At 44.5% G+C, this 25,135-nt stretch overlaps 1 protein-coding gene across 2 annotated transcripts in view; it reads right to left on the bottom strand.

The window, feature by feature from the left end:
- Window positions 1-24,447, bottom strand: part of LOC142396486 (cyclic AMP receptor-like protein A) — a 57,730-nt gene extending 33,283 nt beyond the window's left edge. Inside the window, exons 1-10 of one of the 2 annotated variants that reach the window (XM_075479287.1) lie at window positions 24,274-24,447; window positions 22,015-22,067; window positions 20,297-20,351; window positions 19,100-19,156; window positions 18,931-18,991; window positions 15,554-15,641; window positions 12,263-12,352; window positions 11,769-11,807; window positions 6,046-6,124; window positions 2,904-2,951 (exon numbers count right to left, since the gene is read on the bottom strand). In XM_075479287.1, the coding sequence (XP_075335402.1) occupies window positions 2,904-2,951; window positions 6,046-6,124; window positions 11,769-11,807; window positions 12,263-12,352; window positions 15,554-15,641; window positions 18,931-18,991; window positions 19,100-19,156; window positions 20,297-20,351; window positions 22,015-22,067; window positions 24,274-24,354 (651 nt within the window). In that variant the 5' untranslated portion in view covers window positions 24,355-24,447. Of the gene's footprint in view, window positions 1-2,903; window positions 2,952-6,045; window positions 6,125-11,768; window positions 11,808-12,262; window positions 12,353-15,553; window positions 15,642-18,930; window positions 18,992-19,099; window positions 19,157-20,296; window positions 20,352-22,014; window positions 22,068-23,015; window positions 23,044-24,273 lie in introns of those variants that run through there. The other variant, XM_075479288.1, reaches the window with a different exon arrangement.
- Window positions 24,448-25,135: the final 688 nt, after the last annotated feature.

Genomic DNA, 25,135 nt, shown 5'->3' with positions numbered 1-25,135 from the left:
AGCCCTACTTGAAACGATGATCTAAATTTATTTATTTTTTAATCATAACTAAGAAAACAGTTTAGGAAGATTAGATGGAAAAAAAAAAATAATAATAATGTGTAAGTGAACCCGTTTGGTAGGAGTGTTGTTGACAATTCAAACGTTAGATTTTCATTGTCGTTGCTTTTTTCTTAAACCCTCAAACTAAAGTTGAAGATACCAGAAGCGCTGTTGAGTAGTGCCGTTGATTTGTTATCGTGGCTGGAGAGTCGATGCCCGTGAGAAGGAACATGTGCGTCGTCTAAGCCACGGGTCCTGGAACAAACCCAAAGGTCTTTACACTTTTTAGATACCGAGTTCTGCTGCTGGCATCACAAAGTCAAAATAAAGATAATGAGGGTGCACACATGCACAGACAATGCCTCAGAAGGATAAAAGGTCAGGAATGCAAGCACACACATGTATGGAGATAAACCACATTAATACTCAAGGCAAAGCTTGTGCGGTTCGGTAAACAAATGCCCTGAGAAGACGGCGAGCGAGCGGCTTGCTGTTTACACAGTCAGTTTTGTTGCTACACGACGGGACTGAGCCGCAGTGTGTGCAGTCGCGGAGATGTGTTTAAAGGTGTGCATGGCTTCAAAACCCTCCTCCAAATATCCTCTCGATGACCTGCGTCGGCCGCAAGACCTCGTGGCGCCCAAGCATGGCTTCGGACAAATGGCTTGAAACTCACACACAGATGGGTCACATCCATGTGACTTACAGCGCTGATAACTGCCAACATTAGTAACGTACGTCATCGCTCCAGCAGAGACTCGGAGAGAAAGGACGATGGTGCCAGGAGGTGTCAGGGAGAGGCAGGAGATCAAGCATGGCAAACTTGGGGAAAGAGCATGTGAGCACAAGCAGGACGACGTGGCGAAGTGAATAGAAATAACCGGAGGCAGCGGTCTCCGTCTTCTCTAGTTCACACCTGCTGCTACACAGTGGTACACTTATACACACATGAACCGGAGCTCACTGGCATGGCAAGCGCAATCTGGGAGGCTGTTGTTGTTTTAAAGCATCGCGGCGCATGCATAAACTCTCATAAATATTCATGCCCATGAACCTGGCTTGCCGCTTTATTCATGCTGTGTGTGAGTACAAGAGCGAGGGAGACGGCTGGATGGGGGGTGATGAGGAAGAGAGAGGAAGAAAAGGACGGGGAAGAGACGAGGGAGAGAGAGAGAGAGAGAGAGAGAGAGCGCAGAGTGAAAAAAAAAAGATGGAAATGAGGAGAGCAACTGGGAAAGAGAAATATGAGGAAAGAGTGTGATAAAAACCGCTGCTGACTTATTTACACTCTGTGCTACACATAGCAATTAGCCCACATGAGGAGTGCGTGTGTGTGTGTGTGTGTGTGTGTGTGTGTGTGTGTGTGTGTGTGGCTGTCACACATTCATGCATGTTCTCTCACGCCGTTAAGTGAGGGTTACACCAGTTCAGTGTGCAGTAATTATGCCTGCCACTTAGGGGCAGCATCTACATAACCTTAACCCTAACCTGCCCTCCACACCTCACCCTGCTAGGCGGGGATGCATCGACAGCGCAGAGGAGGAGGAGGGGGGGCGGGCAAAGATACAGGACTGCAAGAAATTGCTGCTTTAAGTGGCCGACTTTACATTAGTCACCGCTTCACAGACCACCACTGAGGCTTTGGTTTAAGTGAGTTTGGGATAAAACGTTTGAATGCTCTGGATTTAGAGAGAGCAGGGAGGTAAGGGTTCTTCTGGTGAACACTTCAATAAGAAGATCCAGCACGTGCAGTCAGTGAAGCAGACACGATTCATTGTGCGCTATTCATAGGGGCACGCCAGTTATTTCCCACCGCACTTTCACAAACAAGAGAGAGAAAAAGAAAAAAAGAATGCTTAAAATCAAAGCAGCGGAGATGAGATAACCAGACTTTTTCAGCTGCAAATGCAGGTCAAGCTCCAAATTGGATCCTACAATTCTCACGATGCAACGTTTTTTTTGTTCAGCCCTTCCCCCCCCCCCTTTAGCTAGCGTCTTTTGGTAAAAACAGCAAAGTGTAAATGTTCATTAATACAGCCAATTTCCCAACAAAGCTGCTCATATTACATATTTGTTCCTTTTGTCAGATGGCTAAACACCTCAGAAACTGGGACTGAAAATCAGCCCATTAGGACTGAGTGTCAACTCGCGGTCACTTTCAGCATTTCCAGTTTGTCACCCTGCTCGGATGAAAGCCACGTCTTATCACTGCGGCGTTACCCGACGAAACCACAATTCAAGTAACTTAAAGTAACACACTGGAGAGTTTGGTCACTTGTCTGCTCTTTGTCTCCCCCTACAGTTTGGGATGTGTCACTATTGACAAAAAAAAAAAAACAGAGAAAGTTAGCAGAGACAGAACATCTTCAACATTTTCTCGCACAGTCTACAAGGTTGGATAAACTTCCCCTCCCGTTGATGTACACTGTGACAAAGGAGATTAGTCAAATTATGTGTTGAGCTCCAATCATCGTAGCTCGACTTAACTGCATTTAAGGATACTGGCTGAAGATCCCCTTTGTTAACTCGCTCCCCGATTGAATTTCTGGATTTCCAGTCCTCTGTTTCCTTGCTCCCTTTATCAGATTCATCTTGGCATGATTAATATGTACCTGCTGCTTTTTGCACTTCTGCTCCCTACTAATTCATGAAGGTTTAAAGGCACATACGTCTGCATATATACACGCACAAACATAACCGGGGCATAGAGTCAGAGGGTCAAATTGCTCCCTGCTGTGTTTGACACCTACCCAGCATGACGGTAAGAGCTAATCCTGCAGCCGCTCTAATCTTCATGATCCTTGTGCAATGCGTGTGTGTGTGCGTATGTGTGCTGAGAAATGTGACGGTCAGACCATTACCTTTCGCCTCTCCCTCTCTGGGTTGAAGGTTCCCAACCAAGACTGCATCTGTAGACACAAAACGGAAAGAAAGAATGAGGGCGATTGTTGAGGGGGAAAAAAGCTTTAGTGATTTCGTCATTTCAACGGTTTTTCCTGGAGAGGTCAGAGCCTGCAGTGACAAGCTGGAACAACTATCCCACTGGCTATCACGCCAATGCAAAATCCCTCCACCCTCTGACACACTGCTGCAAAATTGCCCAATTCACACCAGAGTGCAGAGCTTAGAGGCATAGGGGAGCACTTAAACAGCTCCCAGCATCTCGCTAAAACAGATCAGCTCCAGTGCACACAGTATGACAGAGGAAGAAGAAAACAAGGCACGGGGCACGGAAAAAAAAGAAAAAAAATGGGAGAATTTTTTGGAAAAAGTGTTAGAGAAAAGGAGGGGGGGAAAAACAAAGCAAACACTGCAGATGTGAGTATCGGCAGAGAACGTGGGAATACTTCTTGCTCTTCCTCTGTGTCTTCTCTCGGGGGGAAAGAAGGGAAAATGTCAACAGACACACATGCACACACGCACGGCCATGCACAAGACTAGGATTTGTAATGGTAAAATGGGGGTGGAATGGAACGGGGGGGGGGTACAGGAAGCCAGAGGGTTTATGTTACCCAAGACATCAGAGAGAAATCTCTGGAGGTCCTGTGTGAGCTTCATAGCATGCACAAAAAGGCAGCAGGAACAACATGCACTAACAGCTCCTCTGTTCTGCTATTTATTAACTCAATGTTGCCATGGTTTCTCTGTGCTGACGTGATTGTCATTGTAAATCTATGTGTGACCATGGTGTGTTTGTGTGCAGTACGGGGAAAAGAAAAAAAATGGGCAGCCATTTGGTCATTAGAGCGAACCTGTTCCGCAGCAGCCCTCTGCCGCCCAGCTGAGTACCACTATCCATCAAAATCAACAAACACTGATAATAAGTGGCAATATCATTAGGCCTCGGCCAGGTCTCCTGTGCGCGTGGAAGCTTTTGTTGCAATCTCTCTTAAGCCACGCCACTGAAAGCAGAGCAGTTCGGCTAGTTAAGTGTTGAAGGGTAAGACTTAGAAAGGAAAAGAGTGGGCACGTACTAAACAATCAGTAAAACAAGCACACAGACATGTTCCCAGACCTTTCTGTGCGGCCTGAAATCCCTGATTACTGACACAGCTGACACGGACGAGCAAAATACACCCAGGTTTTTTTTTTTTTATAGTTATCGACTTTGGTGGATCTAAGAATTGCAAAGTCATCTCTCTCTCCCCTAGATTTTCTCAGGAAAAGTTCGACTTCCCTGTCCGGCGAACATCCCAGCTCTCTTCCCTCGGCCTCCTCCTCTTCATCCCTTTCCTCCGGTGCGTCGCCACCTAACCTGCTTTCAAAGCCTTCGAAATTCTTTCAAGTAAGACAGCCTGCAGCCCAGAAGAGATAAGGCTTGAGCTCTTCATAAATATGATAGAGAAAGCAAACCGGCAGAGCGAAGGGGGGACCGATACATGGAGAAAGTGAGTGGGAGTACAGACAGGGAAAGAGCGACGGATGAATTCAAAAAGAAAATGAGGAAGGTGGAAGACAGATGCAGAGACGGGAAGAAGAGGGAGAGATAGCTGAACACTGTGAGCTGAATGAGTTATGAGACGCAGCTACATTCATTCCCTCTCGTTATCACAGCCGTGATAAAGAGCTGTGTTGCCTCCTTTTCCTTCCCCTCGGGTCGCTACTGTCGGTCTCTGATGTCGTCTTTCTGCTACCTGCCTATCATCGAAATCTTTCTCACTCCGTCGCAGCCCATACAAAGAATTCTAACATTCCTGATAACATTTCATTGTGAGTCTTATGAGGTTTTAGCTTCTCCTTCTTTACTCTACATTTGCATTTGATGGATCACATAAAAAAAAAAAAAAAAAAAAAATGAACACACACATTGTTGCAAGATAAGTCAACAAGTGGCACTACAGCTACAGGGCATGGTGTCGTCAGATCAGGGGAATGGCAGCTATGTGAATTTTAGAATGCTTCCTCTTGGCACCTACCATTACCAGTATGGAAAGTCACAAAGAAAGCCAAGCAAGCACAAAGAGCACATCGGCCAAGTGGCAAATCAGTTAATGAACGTGAGTATAAAAATGCTTAAAAAAAACAGAGACAAGTAGACAGCACCCAGGACAATGTGTTCAAACAGCTTGAGAGGCCAACCAACAGTCCAAAACCCCCAAGTGGTCAATTCATCAGTACTTTAAGAGAAAAGCAGGAAATTCTTGTATTCACGAAGCTGTATCTAGTAAACATTTGATCTTATATTCTCAACATGGGGATCTTGATTTCTCGGGCATTTCAACAGAGAAGATGCTTTTTTTTCCCCGTTTCCCTCCCTCAGTTGGTTCTATTCCAAACAGCATCCAAAAGCCAAACGCATTTTTATCTATATTCACGTAAACGGAAAAGAAAAAAATGTACGAAAGCCTTGTGCTTTTCTAGCAAAGAAGCAGTAAGCATCTGGGTTGACTGCATCCCGCCTCTAAGTTTAGTTGTGACCTCCTTGACCAGACTGTGCCTAAATAGAAAGCAACGACGAAGCAGAAAATTATCATTCCAATTGCATGCCGTGAGAAAGCATTCTAGTTTCCAGTCCGACAACTCGGCACAGCTCCGACTTAATTCTGCACGTTCAGCTTCGCCTCCAAATAAAACAGCACCAGTAGACAATCTGGCTAAAGCGTTGGCTTGTTTACAACCGGAGCCATTTTTGGCTCCATCAGAGGTTGAAGGTGCACGATGACACAACTCAGCGGCTGCAGGACGTCGGGGTTAAGCGTTATGTCATTAGTATTCATAGAAATGATGCTTCACAGTATGACGATAAGACCAAAGTTCCAATAAAGATACATCCTTTAAACAACAATCGTTTGCTTTATTTTTGTATATTATTTAGATTGATTTCGTCATATATTTCTACTTCACCGAGACTAAGCGTTCCTACCTTAGTCTCGAAACTTAAGAACGGCCCTATATATAAGCCCTGTCTGGGCTTTTCCCAGAGTCAGTTTTCAAAGGCTCACAGTGGATTTAGATTCTGCCAGGCTGTCTGCATCCTGTGATAGATGGGTGCTGGGCACTCACTCTCTTGTTGGCCACACAGATGATCCTGGCGTAGCAGCAGATCATCAGGAAGATGAGGCTGAAAAGAGGCACGTACCATCTGCAAAGCACAAGAGGGACACGACCCATGAGTAAGAGAGCTCGACATGAGGCGTGTTATTAGAACAGTGTTTCTGCTGTTAAGTTTGTGGGGGTTGTTTCTATGACCTCCTCGTTTTAAGGACAAAGTACAAAAACGTTGGGGGCACTCGCATGAAAAACCATAGGAAAAATAAAAACACAGGATTTCATTCAATTCATGATGCATTACGGTTGTGTCTAAATCCGAAAGCAATTCGTACTTTAACATGACATAACGGCAAACTGTGGGTCCAGTGTGTTTATATTAGAGTTGTTCAAACAGAATAGACTAATACCAAAGAAAGAGATTTTTGTTCAAATCGAGATTCAGGTTAATCAGATAATATATTAGACTTGACTGTAAATTGCATAACATTCTGAGAATAATAGGACAAAGTGGAAGTGTGGCCATGGTCTTACAGGAAGTGATCGACCTGCCTCCCGCTATCCTCGGCTTTACAGATCTTTCAGCTGCTTGTTTAGCCGTTTTAGATCTTGAAGCCTACAGCGCACTACTTGCTGAGCACCAAAAGGTAGAGACACGCAGTTCGCAACATAGTGGAGCAGTCAGAAGTTGGAGGGCCAGATATTTCTCTTAAAAGCTTGGAAAGACAAAACAGGGCGAAGAGAACTTGAGCATTTGGCTTCTGTTCATTAGGTAGCTGTTGGCTTGCTGAAAGGTTGGCTTAAAAGGTGATGAGATATGAGTAATGTGTGCATAACTTATTGAGATGACTTTTTTTCTGGTTGACACTGGGTGATGTAATTCAAAGTAGCTGATGCATCAAGGGCACGCATTATAAAAATTGACAGCACGGAGAGGAAAAGACCTGACAAAGCAGCTCTGGACCTGAAAGCACAAAGTTTCGGTGAGTCAAGATAACGCCGGCAAAGCAACAATACCGGAAATATATAGCATTCCTTTGGGATAAAGGTTTGCCAATCACGGGAGGCGTGGGTGAATAAAGTGTCAGGTATGTCTCAGCCGATGAAAGAGAGCGAGACGAGCGGGGGGAGGAAATGGGATGATGGCTGTGTTGGAGTGGCAGCCTTGTGTTGGGCAATCTCTTGGGAGGTGCTATAAGCCATGAAGAGTTTCAACCTCTCCCTGTAATCACGAAACAGGACTTTGTCTCGCTTTGACAGACAGGTTCCTGGCCGCCACTTCTCTGCTCGGCCTCGGAAGCACGTTTCCATGACATTGGGAAAAAAAACATTTATTAGTGTGTCGGTGGGTGCAAAACTGGACTGTTAAAAATGCAATTTAAACACGTTGGGCTGAGCTAAATCGACCAATTGTGCTTTCCAAAGGGAGCAACGTGCCCAGGTAACACTCAAAAGGGCCGAAACACTTTGTACATGCTCCGCAGTTCCGTTTTTTTGCTTCTTTTTGTAAATAATTCCCAACAAAACTGCTCTTGTTCAAACGTTTCTCCCTCTCTTTTGTCAGACAGCTAAACGCATCAGAAATTGTGACTAAACATCAGCCCGTTAAGATGACATGTCGACTCGCAGTTGCTGAAAGCATTTTCAGACTCTTTCTCTGCTCTGCCAAAGCTGGTGATCTCATCACCGCAGCGTCATCTGATAAAATCCCCATTCCGACATTTTCTCACACAGTCAACAGCAAACGCGGCGTCTGTGGAGCTCCGTTATGGACCCGATTGCGCTCCCAAACGTGCATACGAGGGTCCAATTAAAGGGACCCAGTCGAGCTGTAACTGCAGCTCGACTCATGTGCGTGTGGAACCACACTGAGTGACGGAGCACCTCGTGACCGCGCTGTTCGCCTCTCGGGAACATAATCCCGGTAAACGCATCTGACAGAGATGGTGGATAGTGTGGATGAAAGCCACCAAAAGTAATCATAAAAGAGAAAATTGTTAAACTGACATTTAAAATAAAGACTTTAAATGTGTGTCTGACCTATAAATGCATGGACTCACTTTCTCAAGAAAATGCACTGGGAATAACGCCGTGCCTGACGAGTCCTTGGCGCGTGTGCTAAAAATGACATCTCTTAGAAGCATCTCATAAGGCAAATACTAGGTCTTTGGCCTAATTTAAGCTTGCCCATGCTTGTTTCCCATGCCTGAGGACTGAAAGAAATTCACTGAGCATGATCAAATTAAACTTTTTATTGGCAGGGGAATCTGAGATGGCGTTCCTTTCTTTCAGCAGAGGCTGCGTTATACAAGACTGTGCCCTCACATCTTATAGGTAGCATAAGCAGAGAAAAGGATACTCTCCCTCTCCGAACATGTCTGCCTGATTGCGTGAGCCTGTGTGTGTCCACGCAGGTTCGATAATGGCATGGGACAATGATGAAAGCGTTTCAGGGGAGACCTGCGCGAGCGTCACCTCGGTGTGATTTAATAACCTGCTCTCCGGAATAAACAGCGTCCAATTACGCCAGCGCACGTCCTGTTAATGATGGAAAGACGAGCTGGGGGGGGGGGGTTGGTGCTGAGGGGAAGGGAGGGGGTGGCCTTTATAACGATAGTGTAGGGGGCTGTGAGGAGGAGAGAATGACGGGCGGCAGCTACAAAGTGCTCTAATTAGCATGATAATGATCTGCCATTAGAGTCTGCTGTGCTCTACAGCTGAGCACTACCCGGAGAGAGCAAGAGGGAGACAGAGAGAAAGAGAATGAAATAGAAGCGGAGAGATGGATTCAGAGTGGGCAGCGGATAATAAAAGTGAGGAGATGAATAGAGGTGAGGATGCAAAGGCAGATGGATGACGGTGGACTGTGGCTCAGGAACAGAAAAAGTGGAAATAAGAGAGAGGTTCGTGGTGATTAAAAGCAGGGAGAAGCTGGGAATCAAAGGAGCAGCAGAAAGATGCTGCTCCCAACAGATCGACAACGGAAGGATGGATGAAATACAGAGAGGGGGGTTAGGATCGCCTGAAAGCGGCAGAAAGATCATCACAAGCGAGAACAAACTCAATCACTCAGCCTTGGCCTGGCCTTCCCTCCAGTGCTGCTCTGTGAAAAATGAGGCTGGGATGAAAGAGACCTTAATTGAAGCACCGGGTAGAGGACGAGAGCGCAGTCGAGAGCAGCGGGTTTACGCTCAAGGGTAGCCGCTAACTTTGACCTACAAGATCCTAATTCAGACCGAAAGATCGGGATCTACCTGCTCAACCACTTGCACAGGGAAAGACAACCTGAGAGGCGAAACGAGAGGTGGAGGCACAAGCAGGGAACAACAGCAGGGCGTGCCAGGTGAAGGCTGCGTCTCAGTGGATGCACTTATGTAAAAGTCAAAGAGACTAACAAGACTAAGAATCCACAGCCCAGCTAACAATTCTGTGAGATTGCAGTCAATTAAATGTGCTCCATTGATTGAAACATTCAAGACATACATATACAAAGACATATATGTTCTCTGCGATTCTCTAACTGCACTCAATGTCCAAGATACTCTTTTTTTTTTTATATAACCATCCTGTTTATATTTGAAACTCTGCTTTTAACTTTTCGACCCTGCTTTGCGTTTCTTTTGATCGTCATCGTTGTTTTCTGGGCTTTGTTTTGCCACGGTTGTGCCTCACGTCCGTCACTTTGGTTAGCTCTGACAGGTTTTAAAGGAACTTTTTAAATGCGTGTCTTTTGAATTGACATTTAACGCGCCATTCTGTGACTGATGATTTGACATTTTTCCTTGATTATAGGCTGACAACACCACATCCTGCAGCAATTACCCGACTCATCGTGGCTCTTACTTTAAGCAGACGAGTCTTACTTTCAAACATTTGGCCTGCAACACCTCTCGCTTTTCAGCCCTCCATTTTTATACCCTCCCCTTCACCTTTTTCAAAAAGCTTTTAATCCATACGTTGCGAATATGGAGGGGGCTACTGTTTGATGTGGTAACGTCCAATCCAATCTATTGCATCCCAATGGTGTACAGTCATAGCAAGTAAAAGATGTACGTGTTAAGGAGGCTTTTTTTGTTTGTTTTCCTGACTGCAAGACAGTTCCAAAAGCTCCCAGTTGACAATTCCGGGTTATGCTGGCAGGTATGTGTTGCTAATTAGAAACCAACACAAAGTACAGCTGGGGCTGAGGCGAAAGCCTTACATTTTTCAAATGTTCGGTAAAAACGTAAAAGAAAATCGTTAAAGGCTCCCTCTTGCAACTCATGCTGGGAACAAAAACTATGTGTGAATCCCATGGTAATATAGACAATTTTAGTTTGAGGAAAAGTCTAAAGATCAACGAACTTATAGGGATCTGCATGGATTCATCCTGAATTTATCCAAAATTGTGAAATTCTACCCAGCGAATGTTGGCATGTCACTCTGTGCAAAAGCTCCAGACTGACCGACTGACAGATGAAATTAACACCCCGCCGCCCCCCGAAAGCAACGTGGCACAAAAAGTCCAGCGTAATCCTGAATGTCATTTTCTCAGCTGTAAGTCAGCGGCGCCAATGACACACCAACGGGGACTTCTTAAGAGCGGTGACTCAGCTAAGCTCCAGCGCTTTCCTTTGCTGACTCAACCCCTGAAACCCTGCACCTCCATCACACACGCACAGAGCGATGTCCTTTGCTTTTTATTCTCCCTCCTCTTTCACCCCCCCCCCCCTTCCGCTTCCCTCCCCTGCCTCCTCTGTTCTGTCTGCGCGCTTCGGTGAGCTCTGATGAAGACACACTACGGAGCGTGGGCAGAAACGAGGACAATCTATTTCTCCGGCTCTCCTTTCCTTCATGTCCAGCTATGCGACCCCTCTTTCCTTCTTCTGCGAAGCAATTCCCTGTCTTTTTAACTGCATCCTGTATGTCAGTCCTTCCACCTTTTCACCGTAAACCCTAAAAACTCTGCCCTCCCACGAGCTGTCGGCAGGCCGTGTGCATTTCAGCGCGTGTGCTTTTTTTTCTCTTCTTGACGGGTGCTGCCTCGGCCTCTAATCTCTCGTCTGGTTTGATGTAATTAGAGCTAATGAAGATTCCCTGATCCTCTGAGCGGCTCGTCCCCCTGGGCCACAACAGCGTGGAAAACTAGACAGAGCCGGGGAGCTGACGAGCACTGATAAAAGAGACACAGGCTCGTTTAGCACAGCTGATAGCTATGTGTTGTTCTCTGTTTGTCTGTGTGACTCTGTCTCTCTCTGTGTGTGTGTGTGTGTGTGTGTGTGTGTGTGTGTGTGCTTATTTGTTTTAAAAGATTGATTCCCTGCTGATGCTGCGAGCAGCAATGCGATTACCTTGGCTCATAGAGAAGTGCAGCGTGTGTGCGTGTGTTTAAGTGTGTGCACCAAGGGATTGGCGGGGCACTTGCAGACTTAGGACCAGTTGCAGAAAGCGGTAGACAGGCATAATCCTTCATAGCCGTCCTAAACACTTAAACACACAATGTAGCAACTCCCCTAAATCTGACAAGGCAGAGACCGACAAGCACATCCACACATGCGCACGCACACACTCGCACATTTCTTGGCCACGCACTAAGAGGAAAAAAAAAAAAAAACCCTGCAGGCTCCCCTGACATGTAACCCTTCACATTTCCCTGCAGAGACAGCCCTCCAACCCCTCTCTAACCCCCCCGCCACCCCCCCCCCCCATCTCCCCCACTGGGGGAAGCTTTGATGGCGGCGCTGAAAGGGTCTACTTACATCCCAAATCTCCAGGCTACGTGATTTTCTGTGATCCAGCTGGGGGAAGAGAGAAAGAGAGAGGGAGAGCGATGAGCGGGTTACAAATGAAAAAGGGAGAGCGTGAGCGGAAGAAAGACTTGTGTGACTGCAGAGGGGAAAAGCTGTGCAGCTGCAGCTATTAATAAGCCGGGAGTGGAAAGAGAGAGCCAAGCCCGGAGATTAGGGCTCTGTCCCAATTCCCACTCTAACGCCTCCAATCCTCGGCCTCTTCCCCTTTTACTCACCCCTCTAAACAAATAATGCCCTTCCTATTCACCAGAGTGTAAGGAGGTATTTAATCTGATCAGATATGCAGATAATTGCCAGGTTTTCTTTTAACTCATATGGAAGGTAGTGCTAAGAGCTAGAATGAGGACAGTGTTGTGGCCATCCCTGAAAGAACATATATGTAACAAAAAAAGTGTTGGAATTAGCTTCCAAAAGATTAAAATGGGGTGTTTGGATGTACTCACCACCAGGCTCCTGCAGGGCCGTAGTAACCCTTGAGCAGCGGCAAAGAGGCCATGACCAGAGGCACCCCCCACGCCATCAGATGGTATAACCTGATTGAAACCAGACATTTATTTCATTATAAGCACAGAGAGCAGGCAGCTCGGCTCTTGAGAAAACACCGTAAAAATAAATCTTTTAGAGCTCTTCTTCTCCAGTTCATCCTTTTGTTGGCAGAGGCATCAGGGTCATTTTTCAGGTGCAGACAAATGCCTATACAGCCAGACAGCCAATTACTCATGGTAATATAAACCATAATTACCCTAACGGTCGGGGGAACAGATGATTTTCAGAGGAAATGTCTGCATTAAACCACAAACAGGGTTTGGGTTTCTCACTCGCGGGTCCTGGTTTATGTAAAATGTGAGGACAAAGCTGCCTGCGCAAAAAAATATATACATATGGTTTGAGCCGTCTTATTTGAAAGGGAAAGCCTCATTCTTCCTGTAACTGTAAAACGGCCGCATCGGTGAGAGCCTTTTAAAAATGTGTGTGTGTGTGTGTGTGTGTCAGACAGATTCAGTGTGTGCTCCAGTGACTTGGGCATCTGTGCGGGAGTCAATACTTTATAGAGCGTACAGCGTCGCCTGGTCAATAGAGTGGAAGTCCTCCCCTGACTTGTTCCAAGTACGGTCAATCGAGCAGTGGTGACACGGCTGACACACGCTCAATCCCCCTCGAGTTGTGTTCCACACGCACACTTTGTCACTCTGTGTCAGTGGGGCGCAGTTCGCTCCCCTCTGCCCCCAACATCCCTCTGATGGACAGCGCAGAGAGTGTGAGGGAGGCAGGGGGATGAAAGGGATGGCAGCCGGTTTTAATAGAGCGGACCAGTAAGTGGGAGAGATCCAGAGGGAGGTTGTGTTTGGACCGAACATGAGAGGAAGTGTGTGAAAAGGAAAACAAGGGGGTGGGGGGGGGGAGTAGAGCGTATGAAAGGCACAAAGAGAATGGTGAGATATAAACGGGAAAATCAGGGCTGCCAGTGTACGGCATGACGACTGATGCACTGTGGGGAGAGGAGGGGGGGGTTGTCAGGAAATCAATGTCGAGCACATACACCTCACACTCGCAGGGCCTTGGAGAGGGAAACGTCGAGGTCCGGAGCTGCGCGCAACATGGGCTTAATGAGGCGCAGCAGGGCTGCTCTGTGCTCTGCATTTCACACACCTGCACGCACACACGTGCAGACGCACACACACTGATCTCTCGGGAGGCACAATCTCATTTCTCACAGTCTCACGCCACTTCTTTATTCCTAGTCCTCCGTCTTCGGGCTGTGGCACCGTCTGGCTTTCCTCGGTGACTTTGCCTGAATTCTTCCCTCAGATCCTCATAAACACATGTGCACATGCACGCAGGCACACTTCCTACCCTCTCTTGCACCCACTTCAATCATTCTTAGATCATCCAGCCTCCGTCTCCTCTAGCGATTTGTTCATTCATAAACCATCACGATGTGCTGTCACTGTAGGTGTGTGTGTGTGTGTGTGTGTGTGTGTGTGTGTGTGTGTGTGTGTGTGTGCGTGTGTGTGTGTGAACGCAAGAGCGGGAAGGCTGGGTTAGGGGGCCAAGAGGTAATTGTGCATGCATGCAAAACCGCATACCTGCCTGCCTAAACACATAAAGCTTATCTATGCACAGCCAATACAGGACAGCTGCAACGACACCTAGCTTTCGCTTGACTTTAACCTATTAAAGCTCTGTGTTTCCTCCCCCCTTCACATTGTGTGTGGTGTCCAGCCACAAGAAATACAGACATATCCTCTTCCCACTTTACTCCCTCTGGACTTATACGAGGTGTGTGGCTTTGAATCGAACTGACGTTGGCCTTTCCTAGCCTTCCCCTTCACTGCACACATAAAGCCGTCTCCTTATGAGTTATACCACCATTATATTGTCTGGCTTATTGCTAATCAATATAGGAAAACTCTCATGGGTGGTGTTGGTGGAGGGGAGGGGGATGTGTGTGTGTGTGTGTGTGTGTGTGTGTGTGTGTGGGGGGGTTATAACTCCCTTCATGCTAAAACTTCTCACACACAGAAAAATATGGGATCGTTTGTGCCCAACTAAACGTCATAAGGATTGAACCTTGAACAAAGTTGCCTCCTTTTTACTTTTCCGGTTTTTAAAAAAAAAAAAAAAAAAAGGTGTTTCTGTCAAAGAAAAATGTTCGCCAGATATTGTGAATGTAAAAAATATTACAGGCACACACATACACACACACACACAGATGGAGCGCAGTTCAAACACCGCTGTGAAAAGTGCTCATGGGAGTTTGAGCGACAGAAACGGAGAGCCAAAAAGCGTGAAGATGGCTGTGCACACAAGCCCCACACACACACACACACACACACACACACACACACACAAAGGCACACTTAACGGCTGACACTCACTCCCATTTCAATTAGAGTGTCGGCTGGCTGGAAAAGAAAAGGAGGAGGAGGGGTCTGTCGGTGCACACATGCCGCTCCAGACCGAACACACGCACACACAAACACACACGAAGGAGGAAGCACTCTAAACAAAACAGGAGACAAATGCATGTAAAGTGGCAGACAAGGAAACCAAAACACGATCGCACAGATGAGAGATAAACAGTACAGCTGGAGTGGAAATCGCTGATTAATTAATCAATAGAAAAACGAGAATCAAGTGCATTAATAATTGATAAACCATTTCAGTCACTTTAAAACTAAAATGCCACCGACTCGCTGTTTCCAGCTTCTCCTTGTCACGATCCGTGTTTTTTCTGTGTATTTTCTCTGTTTAGTCCTGCCATTTCTTCACCTTTCCTCCGTTCCCCTCCTGCCAGTAGTCAGCTCCACTCACTTCACCTGTGCCTTCACTCACTAATCACCCTCCTCTGCATTTAAACTCCCGGTTGTCATTCAGTCATTGTCAGATCCTCCGTCATTCTACCCCGTGGTGTTCCCCGTCTATCTGGTTCCTGTTCCACGTAATGTACAGTCTGGTTTTTGTTATTTTCTTAGGCGTTTTGGTTTTTCAAGTGTAGTTTCTTTAGCATTTCCAGCTTTGGCTGCGAAATTTTCATTTCTATTAAAAATAAACCGTTATTATAAACCGTTTCCTCCTGGGTCCACCTATGCCTCCACCTCCAAACTGTGACACTCCTTAGAACTGATGTGTTGTTTCCCTCTAATAAATTCACGGGTTGGACAAAAATCCACACTTAAAGACACAAAACTACTAATCGAATACACAGTAAAGAAATCAAGTTACTTACTCACATTTCAAATCGGTTGGTGCTTATTTCTCTGACCAGGTTGAGGTACAGGTTCAGTGTGATGAGGCAAACCCAGGCCAAGGCACTCCAGTCTGCCGAGGAAAAAGCACCAAGGTCAAATAACAACGCCGCTCGCTGCCACACAGCATGCGCCTGCAAACGTGGGTCCAGTCATACGCATGTGTACGGATGACGGTGTGTGCGCGTTGCGTGTGTGTGTGTGTGTTCCAGTTTTTTGATGAATGAAGGCCCATTCTGCAGTAATATGAGGGAAACCTGTAGCTTAGGGTGATGGATGAGAGGTGGGAGCTCGCGGAGAGATAATGATGAACTGTGGAAAAGCAGAGGGGATATAACGCGGGAGTGCGGGCTGGAGAGGGAGAAAACAGGAGGAACGCGAGGTGCAGGGGGTGACGGTGGGTGCTTGACAGAGAGTAAAGAAAATGAAGGGGAAGACAGGAAGGACGAAAAGAAGGAAAATGCGGTCGGTAGAGAGAAAAATGAATGTGTGTTAGAGAAAATCTAGAGCACCTACCATCCCTTTTCTGCCTTCATATGAACCATTTTATGTTGTGTGTGTGTATTTCAGTCCTGGAAGGCAGTGCTGGTCATCACAATAATCCCCCCCACACATGCATACACATAAATACTGTACACAACCCTTCTTACATTTAAAAGAACCTTATAGGAACCGTGTGGAAAAGCTAAGATGAACAATGCTCTCTTTGTGTCGGGTTATCACAATAAGTCAATGGCTGTCACGGGCGAATGCGTCTTATATAACTCGAAAAACAGCCAAAGGCTTTCTTTAGCTTGACACGACACACTGTCGCCACCTGTCTGGGTGCAAACCACCACTCCAAAACACATTTCATGAAATCTTATCAACGGCATTAAAAGCAAAAGCTGAGCGCCCACCAGGCATGCCACGTTGCGACCGAACACAATGGCAGCTCAGCTGATGTTTATGCGTTTGTCCACAGCGTGAGGATCCTCTTGAAAAAATACAAGATGACATGCACCGACCTTGCAGCAATAACTCACTGCCCAATTACCTCGTATGCGTCACACCGTACATGTGTGCCTGCCAGCGAGACCAATAAAATAGGCCTTGTGAAGTGTCATATTAGCAGCCAGTCCTGATTAAGAATCCTTATGGTAATCAATGCTAAAACCGCAGTAGACTGCAAAGCCAGCTATGCAAATGTGACCAAAAACTCTAGGTGTGGAAGAAATTGTGCATAATCTTTCCGTTTTCACATGCAGATGTTCCAGATTTGCACTTGGTTACATGATGAAGTTCTGGGGCTGTCATTGGATAAAAGTCATCTCCTCATACACAGACCTGTGATGAAATACTGAGGTGTCTGGTCTGAGGACGTTTCACTGAGAATGCTGCAATAGGCCAATTGCTAAACAGCACAGTATCTGACTCACCATCACTGCGGTTGTGGAATTCTTAAGAGTAGGTATGTGAACACTCCTAAAGTTTGATCGGCCTTAACCCCTCTGCTACCAATTAATATCCTCCGACTTTTTTTTTTAAAAGAAAGTAAGTTGCCGAGTTATAGCCAAACATTAAGGGGACAGAACTACAAACTAAGGATAAAATGCAACAGAATGCAAAGCCCCACATATAACATAGTGAGCTACGTTAAGGGGAAAAAAAGGAGTACATTTTTAAAAAGCTAGACTTATAACGACATATTAACCTTTTCTTCAGAATTTCTGAACTCTGTGACCAACAGCAGTCAGTACCATGGCTTCCCACACTGTGTTAATACTGTGGTGGGTAAAATACCAGCCCCACAAACATGTGCAACAACCCACTCGCATATTCTTATTCTTTACAATCCAGACTAATGAAATCTGCTAATGTAAATCTACATGCAGCGCTTTGATTCAGCCCCCTGCCCTCCTTTCTCTGTCTAACACACACACACACACACACACACACACACACACACACACACACACACACACACATCAGCCCATCCCTGCTTCATGCACACAAACCAGATCAAGATAATGGCTGCTATCGTCACAGACTATGTTTAGCAACTTTCAGTCTTCTTCTCAGAACCCTTCAGCACCTTTAAAAAAAAAAAAAAAAAGCAAAAACACGAAAGAAAAGACGTAGAAACATTTCGAACAATCCTTTAACGAGACTTTTTGTCAATCGTGCTGCTTCTCCCTGCCTCGAGGACAGAGAAGACCTTGTATCGCCCGCATTACTGGCGAAAAATAGCCACTTAAATGTGACGGCTGACTGCTTGCCCATACCCTGCTTGGTGACCAAGGGGCAGAATGGACCAGACAACAGCTGACAGCCATTCTGTTGCCATATAAATAACAATGAATGAAAATACATTACATACAGTTGTAATGCACCGCTCACCCCCCCCCCGCCACGAGTATGATCTCATTCTGTGGGACACACCGAGTACATTTATAAGACGTAAGAAAACAAATCTAAATATTGGGATAGTCTGACTAAAATCCGATTTATGAAATGCGATGTCAGTGCGACTGAAATTGTACTAAATCGAATTGTTCAAAGTTGGACTGACAAGCCCAGATAACGTGGTTGGAAGTTGAATCACTGCACGTGCATGCAGAACTGGGCATTCTTCGCATGCTCTACAGTTCCCGTCTCAGGGTCTGGACCGGTCAGTAACAGAGGAAATCGGTAACGACAGACAATGGAGCCACAAACTCACCACAACGCTCGACATGGTTCTGAATCGTTTGTCCATTGTTTTGGTCCGTGATCTAATGGGTCAACCTGAAAAGGCCAGCTAAAAGGGGGGCATAACGCCACCTACTGTAGCGGAGTTAAACATCTTCCATCAGTACATTGATTCCCCTCCCATACTTATATAAGAGTTGTGTGGTTTAGTCAAGCTACAACCATAGCATTCTGAGATACTTAGCAGTCACTTACCAAATTCAGAACTGATATAAAATATGGGTTAAAGATGACATATTGTTATTTTTTTTATTTTTTTTTGGGGGGGGGGGGGTTCCTGTCTATAAGTGTGATTTATAGCTTTTTCACATATTAAAGTGTGTAAACCTATTCCGGTTTACCCTAAAATAAACGTACGCACCATTAAATTAGCTCAACATGGACTCTTTAAATAAAAACATCTGCTGATAACTTCCTAAGTTCATATGATGCCATGCATGTCTTCTGAAAATAGCTCCCAACCTGTTTCCAAAAAACGGAAATGACAAAGCAATATCATTTGCCGTGGTGATATATGAGCTCCTCATCAGATGTCAGTGTTGGAACTCTGCTCTTTCTGTGCGGCTTGTCCCTACTGCAAAAAAAAAAAAAAAAAACTGTGCCAGTGAGTAATTAATTAAAGTCTGACTTACCAAAGTATGTCAGCCACCAGGCTTGGAAGTCACAAAGAGATCCCTCCGGATGGCTCTCACCCTGGGGAATTAAAAGAGGAGCAGCATGGGAAAAACAATTTGCGACAACCGCTCCACCAAAAGAGAAGCCACGGCGCGCTTTTAGTGCAACAGCAAAAGAGTAACTCACCATGACATATGCTACACTGTCGAAGAAGGCAGCTACAGTCAAGCTGAGTATCATCTTCTGTGGCGTGAAAATTTAGAGAAAAAGACATGAGGAAGATTCCTCTCACAAAATGTCCCAAGTGCAAATACCAGTGCATTTATCCACGAATAGAGAAGGGCAAATTACAGCTCAAATGATCACTGATGTGGCTAACAGCTTGGCATGCGACATCTGTGGGGACAACTCAGTAGGAATATCACATTGGAGAGAATTCTAATATGTACACCATGTGTAGATTGAGCTCTTTACATCTTTACATTATCGTTACAGAATTTTTGAGAGGCCAGCTGTGATGCATACCAGTCAAAATTTTGCTTTAGCGGCGGTTACAATCTGCAGCCGTGGCAGGCACTAAAAGAGACAAACGCTTGCACGCATACACAGAGCCCTTTATCAATTTGTGTCCAGCAGTGACCCTGGCAAGGCTACGAAGGAGGAGGAGGAGGGGGATGAGGAAGAAGCAGATGGGGGGATGGGAAGACAGAATAAGAGCGCAGGAGGGCCTTGAGAGCACTAAAGACTATTGACTGACAGATAACCTTTGTGAGTGGATGCAAGTGGGAGAGGGTTTATGTGGTGTAAGAGGAAGAAGAGGCATGAGAAGAGGAGGAGGAGGGGGAGGAGGATCAGGAGGACGGGAGGTCGCTCTCTGCAATGTGGTCCAGAGGTAATGGGATCCATCAGAGCCCCACGTTAAGCTGTCATTTATTTCAGATTAGGAGGATAACATGCAGCGCGGCTAAACCTGACAGACCTGCTGGACTGGCTTCAAAAGGAAAAAAAAATTAAAATCCTCCATGAGCTGCACACTTGAGCAAACGCACGAGAAACACCCGAATGGAAATGTGAATCCTCTCGGATAAAATGAGAAAAAAAGAAGAACAAATATTAATCCCGTATCATTTATTTATTTTAAACCCACTTCATTTGAAGGAATGGGGGGGGGAGAGAGCACAAGACGGCAGCCCCTATCACAGAATGGCCGTGAGTCAATTAACTCCCCAATTCATTAATCCGTGCATTTTAATTGGCTTCAATTATGCCAAGATTTGCTATGGCTAATTGAACATCATCATCACCATTTCCGGTGGAAATGAAGCAAAGAGAAATGTAAACGGAGAGTCGGAAAACACGGTGCGCAGCGTCGTTCAAATTTACCTGAGCCAAGGACTGATATCTTCGGAGTGCCCAGATTACAAAGAGCATGAGGATGCTGAGGAGGAGAGAAGAAGAAAAAAAAAAACATACTGAGACTTGCTGACTGAATGGAGGACAGTTTGATCAATACTGGAAAATTACGTACATCATCACAACTTCAACACAAATGCCTGCAGGTCCTAAATGTGCTCCGACTGTGCTTCGAAGTAACTGCCGACTATGTCTGAATTTAAGAATATGCAGGAAAAAAAGGAGAAAAGAAAACCGCCGCACTCCTGCTCACTGGCATTTTAAGCCAAAAAGGCACCACCGTGGTGCCTAAACGTTGAAAAAAAAAAAAAAAAAAAAAAATCAATGCAGTTCTTTCTAATGGCTCCTTCTTCTACTGCTGGATTGCTCTTTGACTATTACTGAGATAAATACATTTTTTGGGGGGCAAACGTTTTCAATACAAATCGCAAGAGCTACTTTTATTTTCAGAGCCCTTCGTTTCATCCATCTGCCTCCCTTTTGTAAGCTTTACACTGTGTGTTGTTACGTACACACTGTTACAACAATGGAAAATGCGGGGTGTGGCGCATACACACAAAAAAAACGCAAACCACAGCCTCTGAGACGATTACAGAAACCAATCAACATATCTACGACACGGCCCCGAGCCCAACTGAAAGCTTTACGGAGGCAGCATTTATTAAAGGGTTAATACAAAGGATGACATTAAAGTGTAAAGTTTAACGGACGGCCTTACTATTCCACCCGCCCTGACACACCTAATACCTGCTAACATACTGATTGTTGATTAAATCATCCAGGCTCTCTTAGAAATAGGACGTTTATCAGTTATGCTGAGCCAGGACACATTAGGTGCTAATGTTTCCTGCATATGTTTCGATTTTTTTGTTATAAAATAAGGGAAGCATTTGGCCTTTCAAAGTTTCTAATTGCGGAAACGAAATGCATTATTCATAATAGACATGCTTTCGTCAGTGTGGAGTGACATAATAACAAGAATCGCACTGTTTGTGTTACCTTTTTTGTTTTGTTTCTCTACAGATGCTGCAAATTTTCCTCTCGTACGTGCTCCTGTTGAAAGCTTGCCGATACAAATAGAGGAAAGTTCTACCTAATTGGACAGCAAATCAGCCATGAGGAGTGCGATCGGTTAGTGTAGAGAGTATCGACACTGATTAGGGTCAGGATGATATTGTCGGGGGGGCTGATCAGAGAAAGAGTGAGGGGAACATGCCCTGACGGCCTTGCAAAAAAAGGACATTTCATGCAGGTTCTCAAGAGTCCACCATGTTGCATATGTTGCTAAAGTAACCTCGAACCCCCCCCCCTGTAAAAACTCCAAACTGCCCACTAAAACCGTCTCATCTTCCGAAGAGACTACAAACATAAAATAAAAACATGTGTCACACCTTCTGCTTTTTTTTTTTTTGTTCGTTAGATTCTTCAAAAATATCATCTCGAGAAGGTTCGTTACCGGCGGCAGCCGGTCCATTATGAAAAGTTTTTTGATGACTTAGGAGCTTTTAATAACGTGCGAACCCGTTTAAGTGTACCAAAGGGAACTGCTCCTATTGTAAATGCGAGGAGTGATTATATAAAATACTTTGTTTGTCTCGTTACTACACTTTGTCATACATAAATAAATACAATCAGTGCATTACGACAAAGAATCACCAGAGAGAAATATAATTTAAAAACATATTCACCATCCTACTAAGGAGAAGGTTCCAGTGGCTCGTTTTACTGATAAAATCACCACCTGGAAATAAGAAACAATTGATTATTCCATGGCTAATATCTGCTAAATTGTAAAAAACAACATTGTAAAGTGGTTTGCTGGCTGTTTTGCAGCTGTTTTTTAGGTGAAGCACCCTAGAAACGTGTAGAAGTACAATGCAAATATTGATCATTATAATCATAAGCTTATCCACAACCGGGCTGACAAAACCTTCCATTTGTTTTTCTGTCTGTTTGCATACGTGCAGAAAGACGAGGGATGACAACATGAAAGTTGTACTCAGGGAACCCAAGCATCAGAAACACAAACATCTGCAACATACCGACACCTGACACTCGTATTCTAAGTTGTTTGTGAATGTCACGTCCACACGTTTCCGCCCCAATTCTTTAAAAAACGCTGTAAGCAAAGAGGAGCTGCTAAATGACAGCTGAGAGATATCAATCGCAGATGCGGGCAGATGTGACAACGAGGCTCCAACCTGACTCTCCACATGCTTGTTTAACATCAACCAAGAGATCACAGAGAGAGGCAAGGAAGGGAAGGAAAAGAAGGAATGGTGAGAATGAGAAACGTGTGACTCAGCGCTGTCAGCTTGAGGGGGAAATGAAAAGGCCAGCAGCTGTCTTGCATGCAAAGTAGAGGAGGGCATGCCCACACATTCAGATCCGTAACATGATTGCTGTGGCCTTTCACAAACATTCAGCATGTGTATGCAGGAGACAGTCACGGCAACGACGTCTGATCGGTTTGATAAACCTAAAAACCTAAAATAATCACCGCAACAAACACACTGCGCCACATGCCGCTCTGTAGAAAGACATTTCACATCTACCCCCCCCCCCCCAAAATGCAGCTATTTGTTAGTTATCCTGACATGTGTGGATGGATGGGGCTGTTTTAGCTTTTATTTAAGAATCACAGAAAACATCAAATTCACTTAGATACATTTAACACACATTTTCTCACCGTGGTCTTGTTTCCTGTTCAGTGCTGCCTTAATTAAAAGGGAACGGGGGCTCCCAAGGCAACAGTGCAATAATGTTAAAAAGGCTTAGACTACACACTCCGTACAAGTTGCTTCATAAATAGTGCTAATTATAAAGCAATTTTTATGCTATTTAAAGAGCTTATTTTTCTACTCACGCTATGCAGGCTACGCAAACATCCTGATCGCTAACATATGGTCAACGTGCAGCAATATATGAGTATTACAAATTGATTAACAAAATACAGAGCAACACACTTTGGTCTAGTCACCTTTAGTCTAACGCAGCTGACTGAAATGAGTAAAGTAGTTAACGGTTGCATTTAAAATCTGACAATTATCCTGAATGTTGCTTGTTTTCTCAAAAGCAAACACTGAAAACAGCAAGCTCACGATAAGAAACTGATCAATCAGTAATTCGACAGCCCTAAAAATTTGTTGTCGATTAATGATCCAAAACGAAAAAGCACTTAAAAGTATTTATGACCAACCACTTCTCAGGATACATTACAGATTCTATGGCAAAATGAAAGAACTCCCCCACAAAAATATCTCAACACAGGGTGGTGTTCACTTCAAACTCACAAAAATATACTTTCTAGACTTCTGTTCTTATAAACTCTAAGATTGATGAGCAGGTAATTATGAATTCATACTTGATCAGGTGACCAGTACTGGTCAACAGATCAACGGATGTTGGCAATCAGGATGTCAATGGCTCACACATTGTATATAGCGTGAGAAAATATTAGAAAATAGATCTATTTATGAAATATTCGTCATCAAACTCAAACTAAAATACCTGTCCGAGTTCATTTGGGTTATTTAAATTGAGCTTAAGTCAGTGAAGAGGAGTCTTCCTCTAACTAAGAGCTACCGTGAGAGCTGATGATAAACCCGGAGCTTCTGCTTTTCTGGCGATTCTGTGAGATTTATATGTATAGGATGCGAATACGTGAGCCAGAATGACCTGCTCTGTGCGTTACTGTAACAGCAACCAGTTGCAATGTAATACAGCCGACATGTTGAGGTGACTGACAGCTCATTTCTATCGTTACCACCTGGAACCGTGCAGGTGTAAAAGCTCCCTTCATCACCTAACCAGTAAACCAATCAATTAACACAATCAGTTTGGGTTAATACAGTCCTCAAGTGAGCTAGCAATTACACGTTATAAAAGCTAGCTAGCTAATTAGCAACAAAGCTAAATCTAAAATGACTCTGAGGACGGCTACTTACGCATCGATAATCCTCTGAGAGTGCATTAAAAAATACGCAGCGTGATTCGTTGCTTTGTGACGTTAAACTCTGACTGTCCATTTTTAAGGCACAACGATTTTCGGACAATTATTTCGTTTCAGTTTATTTTTATTTTGTTGTAGCCCTCCATGTACTTCCTGATTCTACCGTGTGCGCAAAGGGACATAAGAGGTTAGAGTTTCGCTAACCTCATGAACGTATGGTGTAACTTTACTGTTTTTTGTTTACTGAAACTTTAAAACATCTAAAAATATTAAGAGTATACAGAATATATCTAAAAATATTCAGCTTTTGGTCAAATAAAACCACTATTCCAAAAACATTACTGTTCGACAACATACGGTATGTTTTTTATGTTTTAGTTTGTGTTGCTTGCTTTAAAAAGAAAAAGAAAAAAGACCACATGGGGGAGTTTTTAAACAAAAAAAAAGTCAAATTTACCCAAAATTTTAGTCTTCCATTTTCTTTCTAAAAGCAATGAAGACATCACAATCCATAATTTTCTATTAGAAACATATATGTTATGTCACCATGAACAGACCAAACCACCTGGCAGCCTGAAAGGTTGTCAAACCACTCTAACAAGATATGTTTACGTTATTGTCTACAGGCGAACTTTACTTACATTTATTCAAAAAGTAATCCCATAAACTATAGTAATTTCGCTTGTGACATATGATTAAATACTCCCAACTGCAGAAACTATACTGAAAACTTACAATTAGGGAACAATGTTTGTAGTTGAAGTAACACTGACATGGCATTTCTATGATGTAAGTGACTATATTTCACAGTAATCTGACCAAACCCAGATTTTTATTGTGTAGCGTTGTTATATTTG

Source organism: Odontesthes bonariensis, chromosome 12 (assembly GCF_027942865.1).
Source record: "Odontesthes bonariensis isolate fOdoBon6 chromosome 12, fOdoBon6.hap1, whole genome shotgun sequence".
In the NCBI taxonomy this organism is placed as follows: Eukaryota; Metazoa; Chordata; class Actinopteri; order Atheriniformes; family Atherinopsidae; genus Odontesthes; species Odontesthes bonariensis.
Note: the sequence above shows the minus strand (reverse complement) of the source record. Positions and strands in the feature narration are given on the sequence as shown.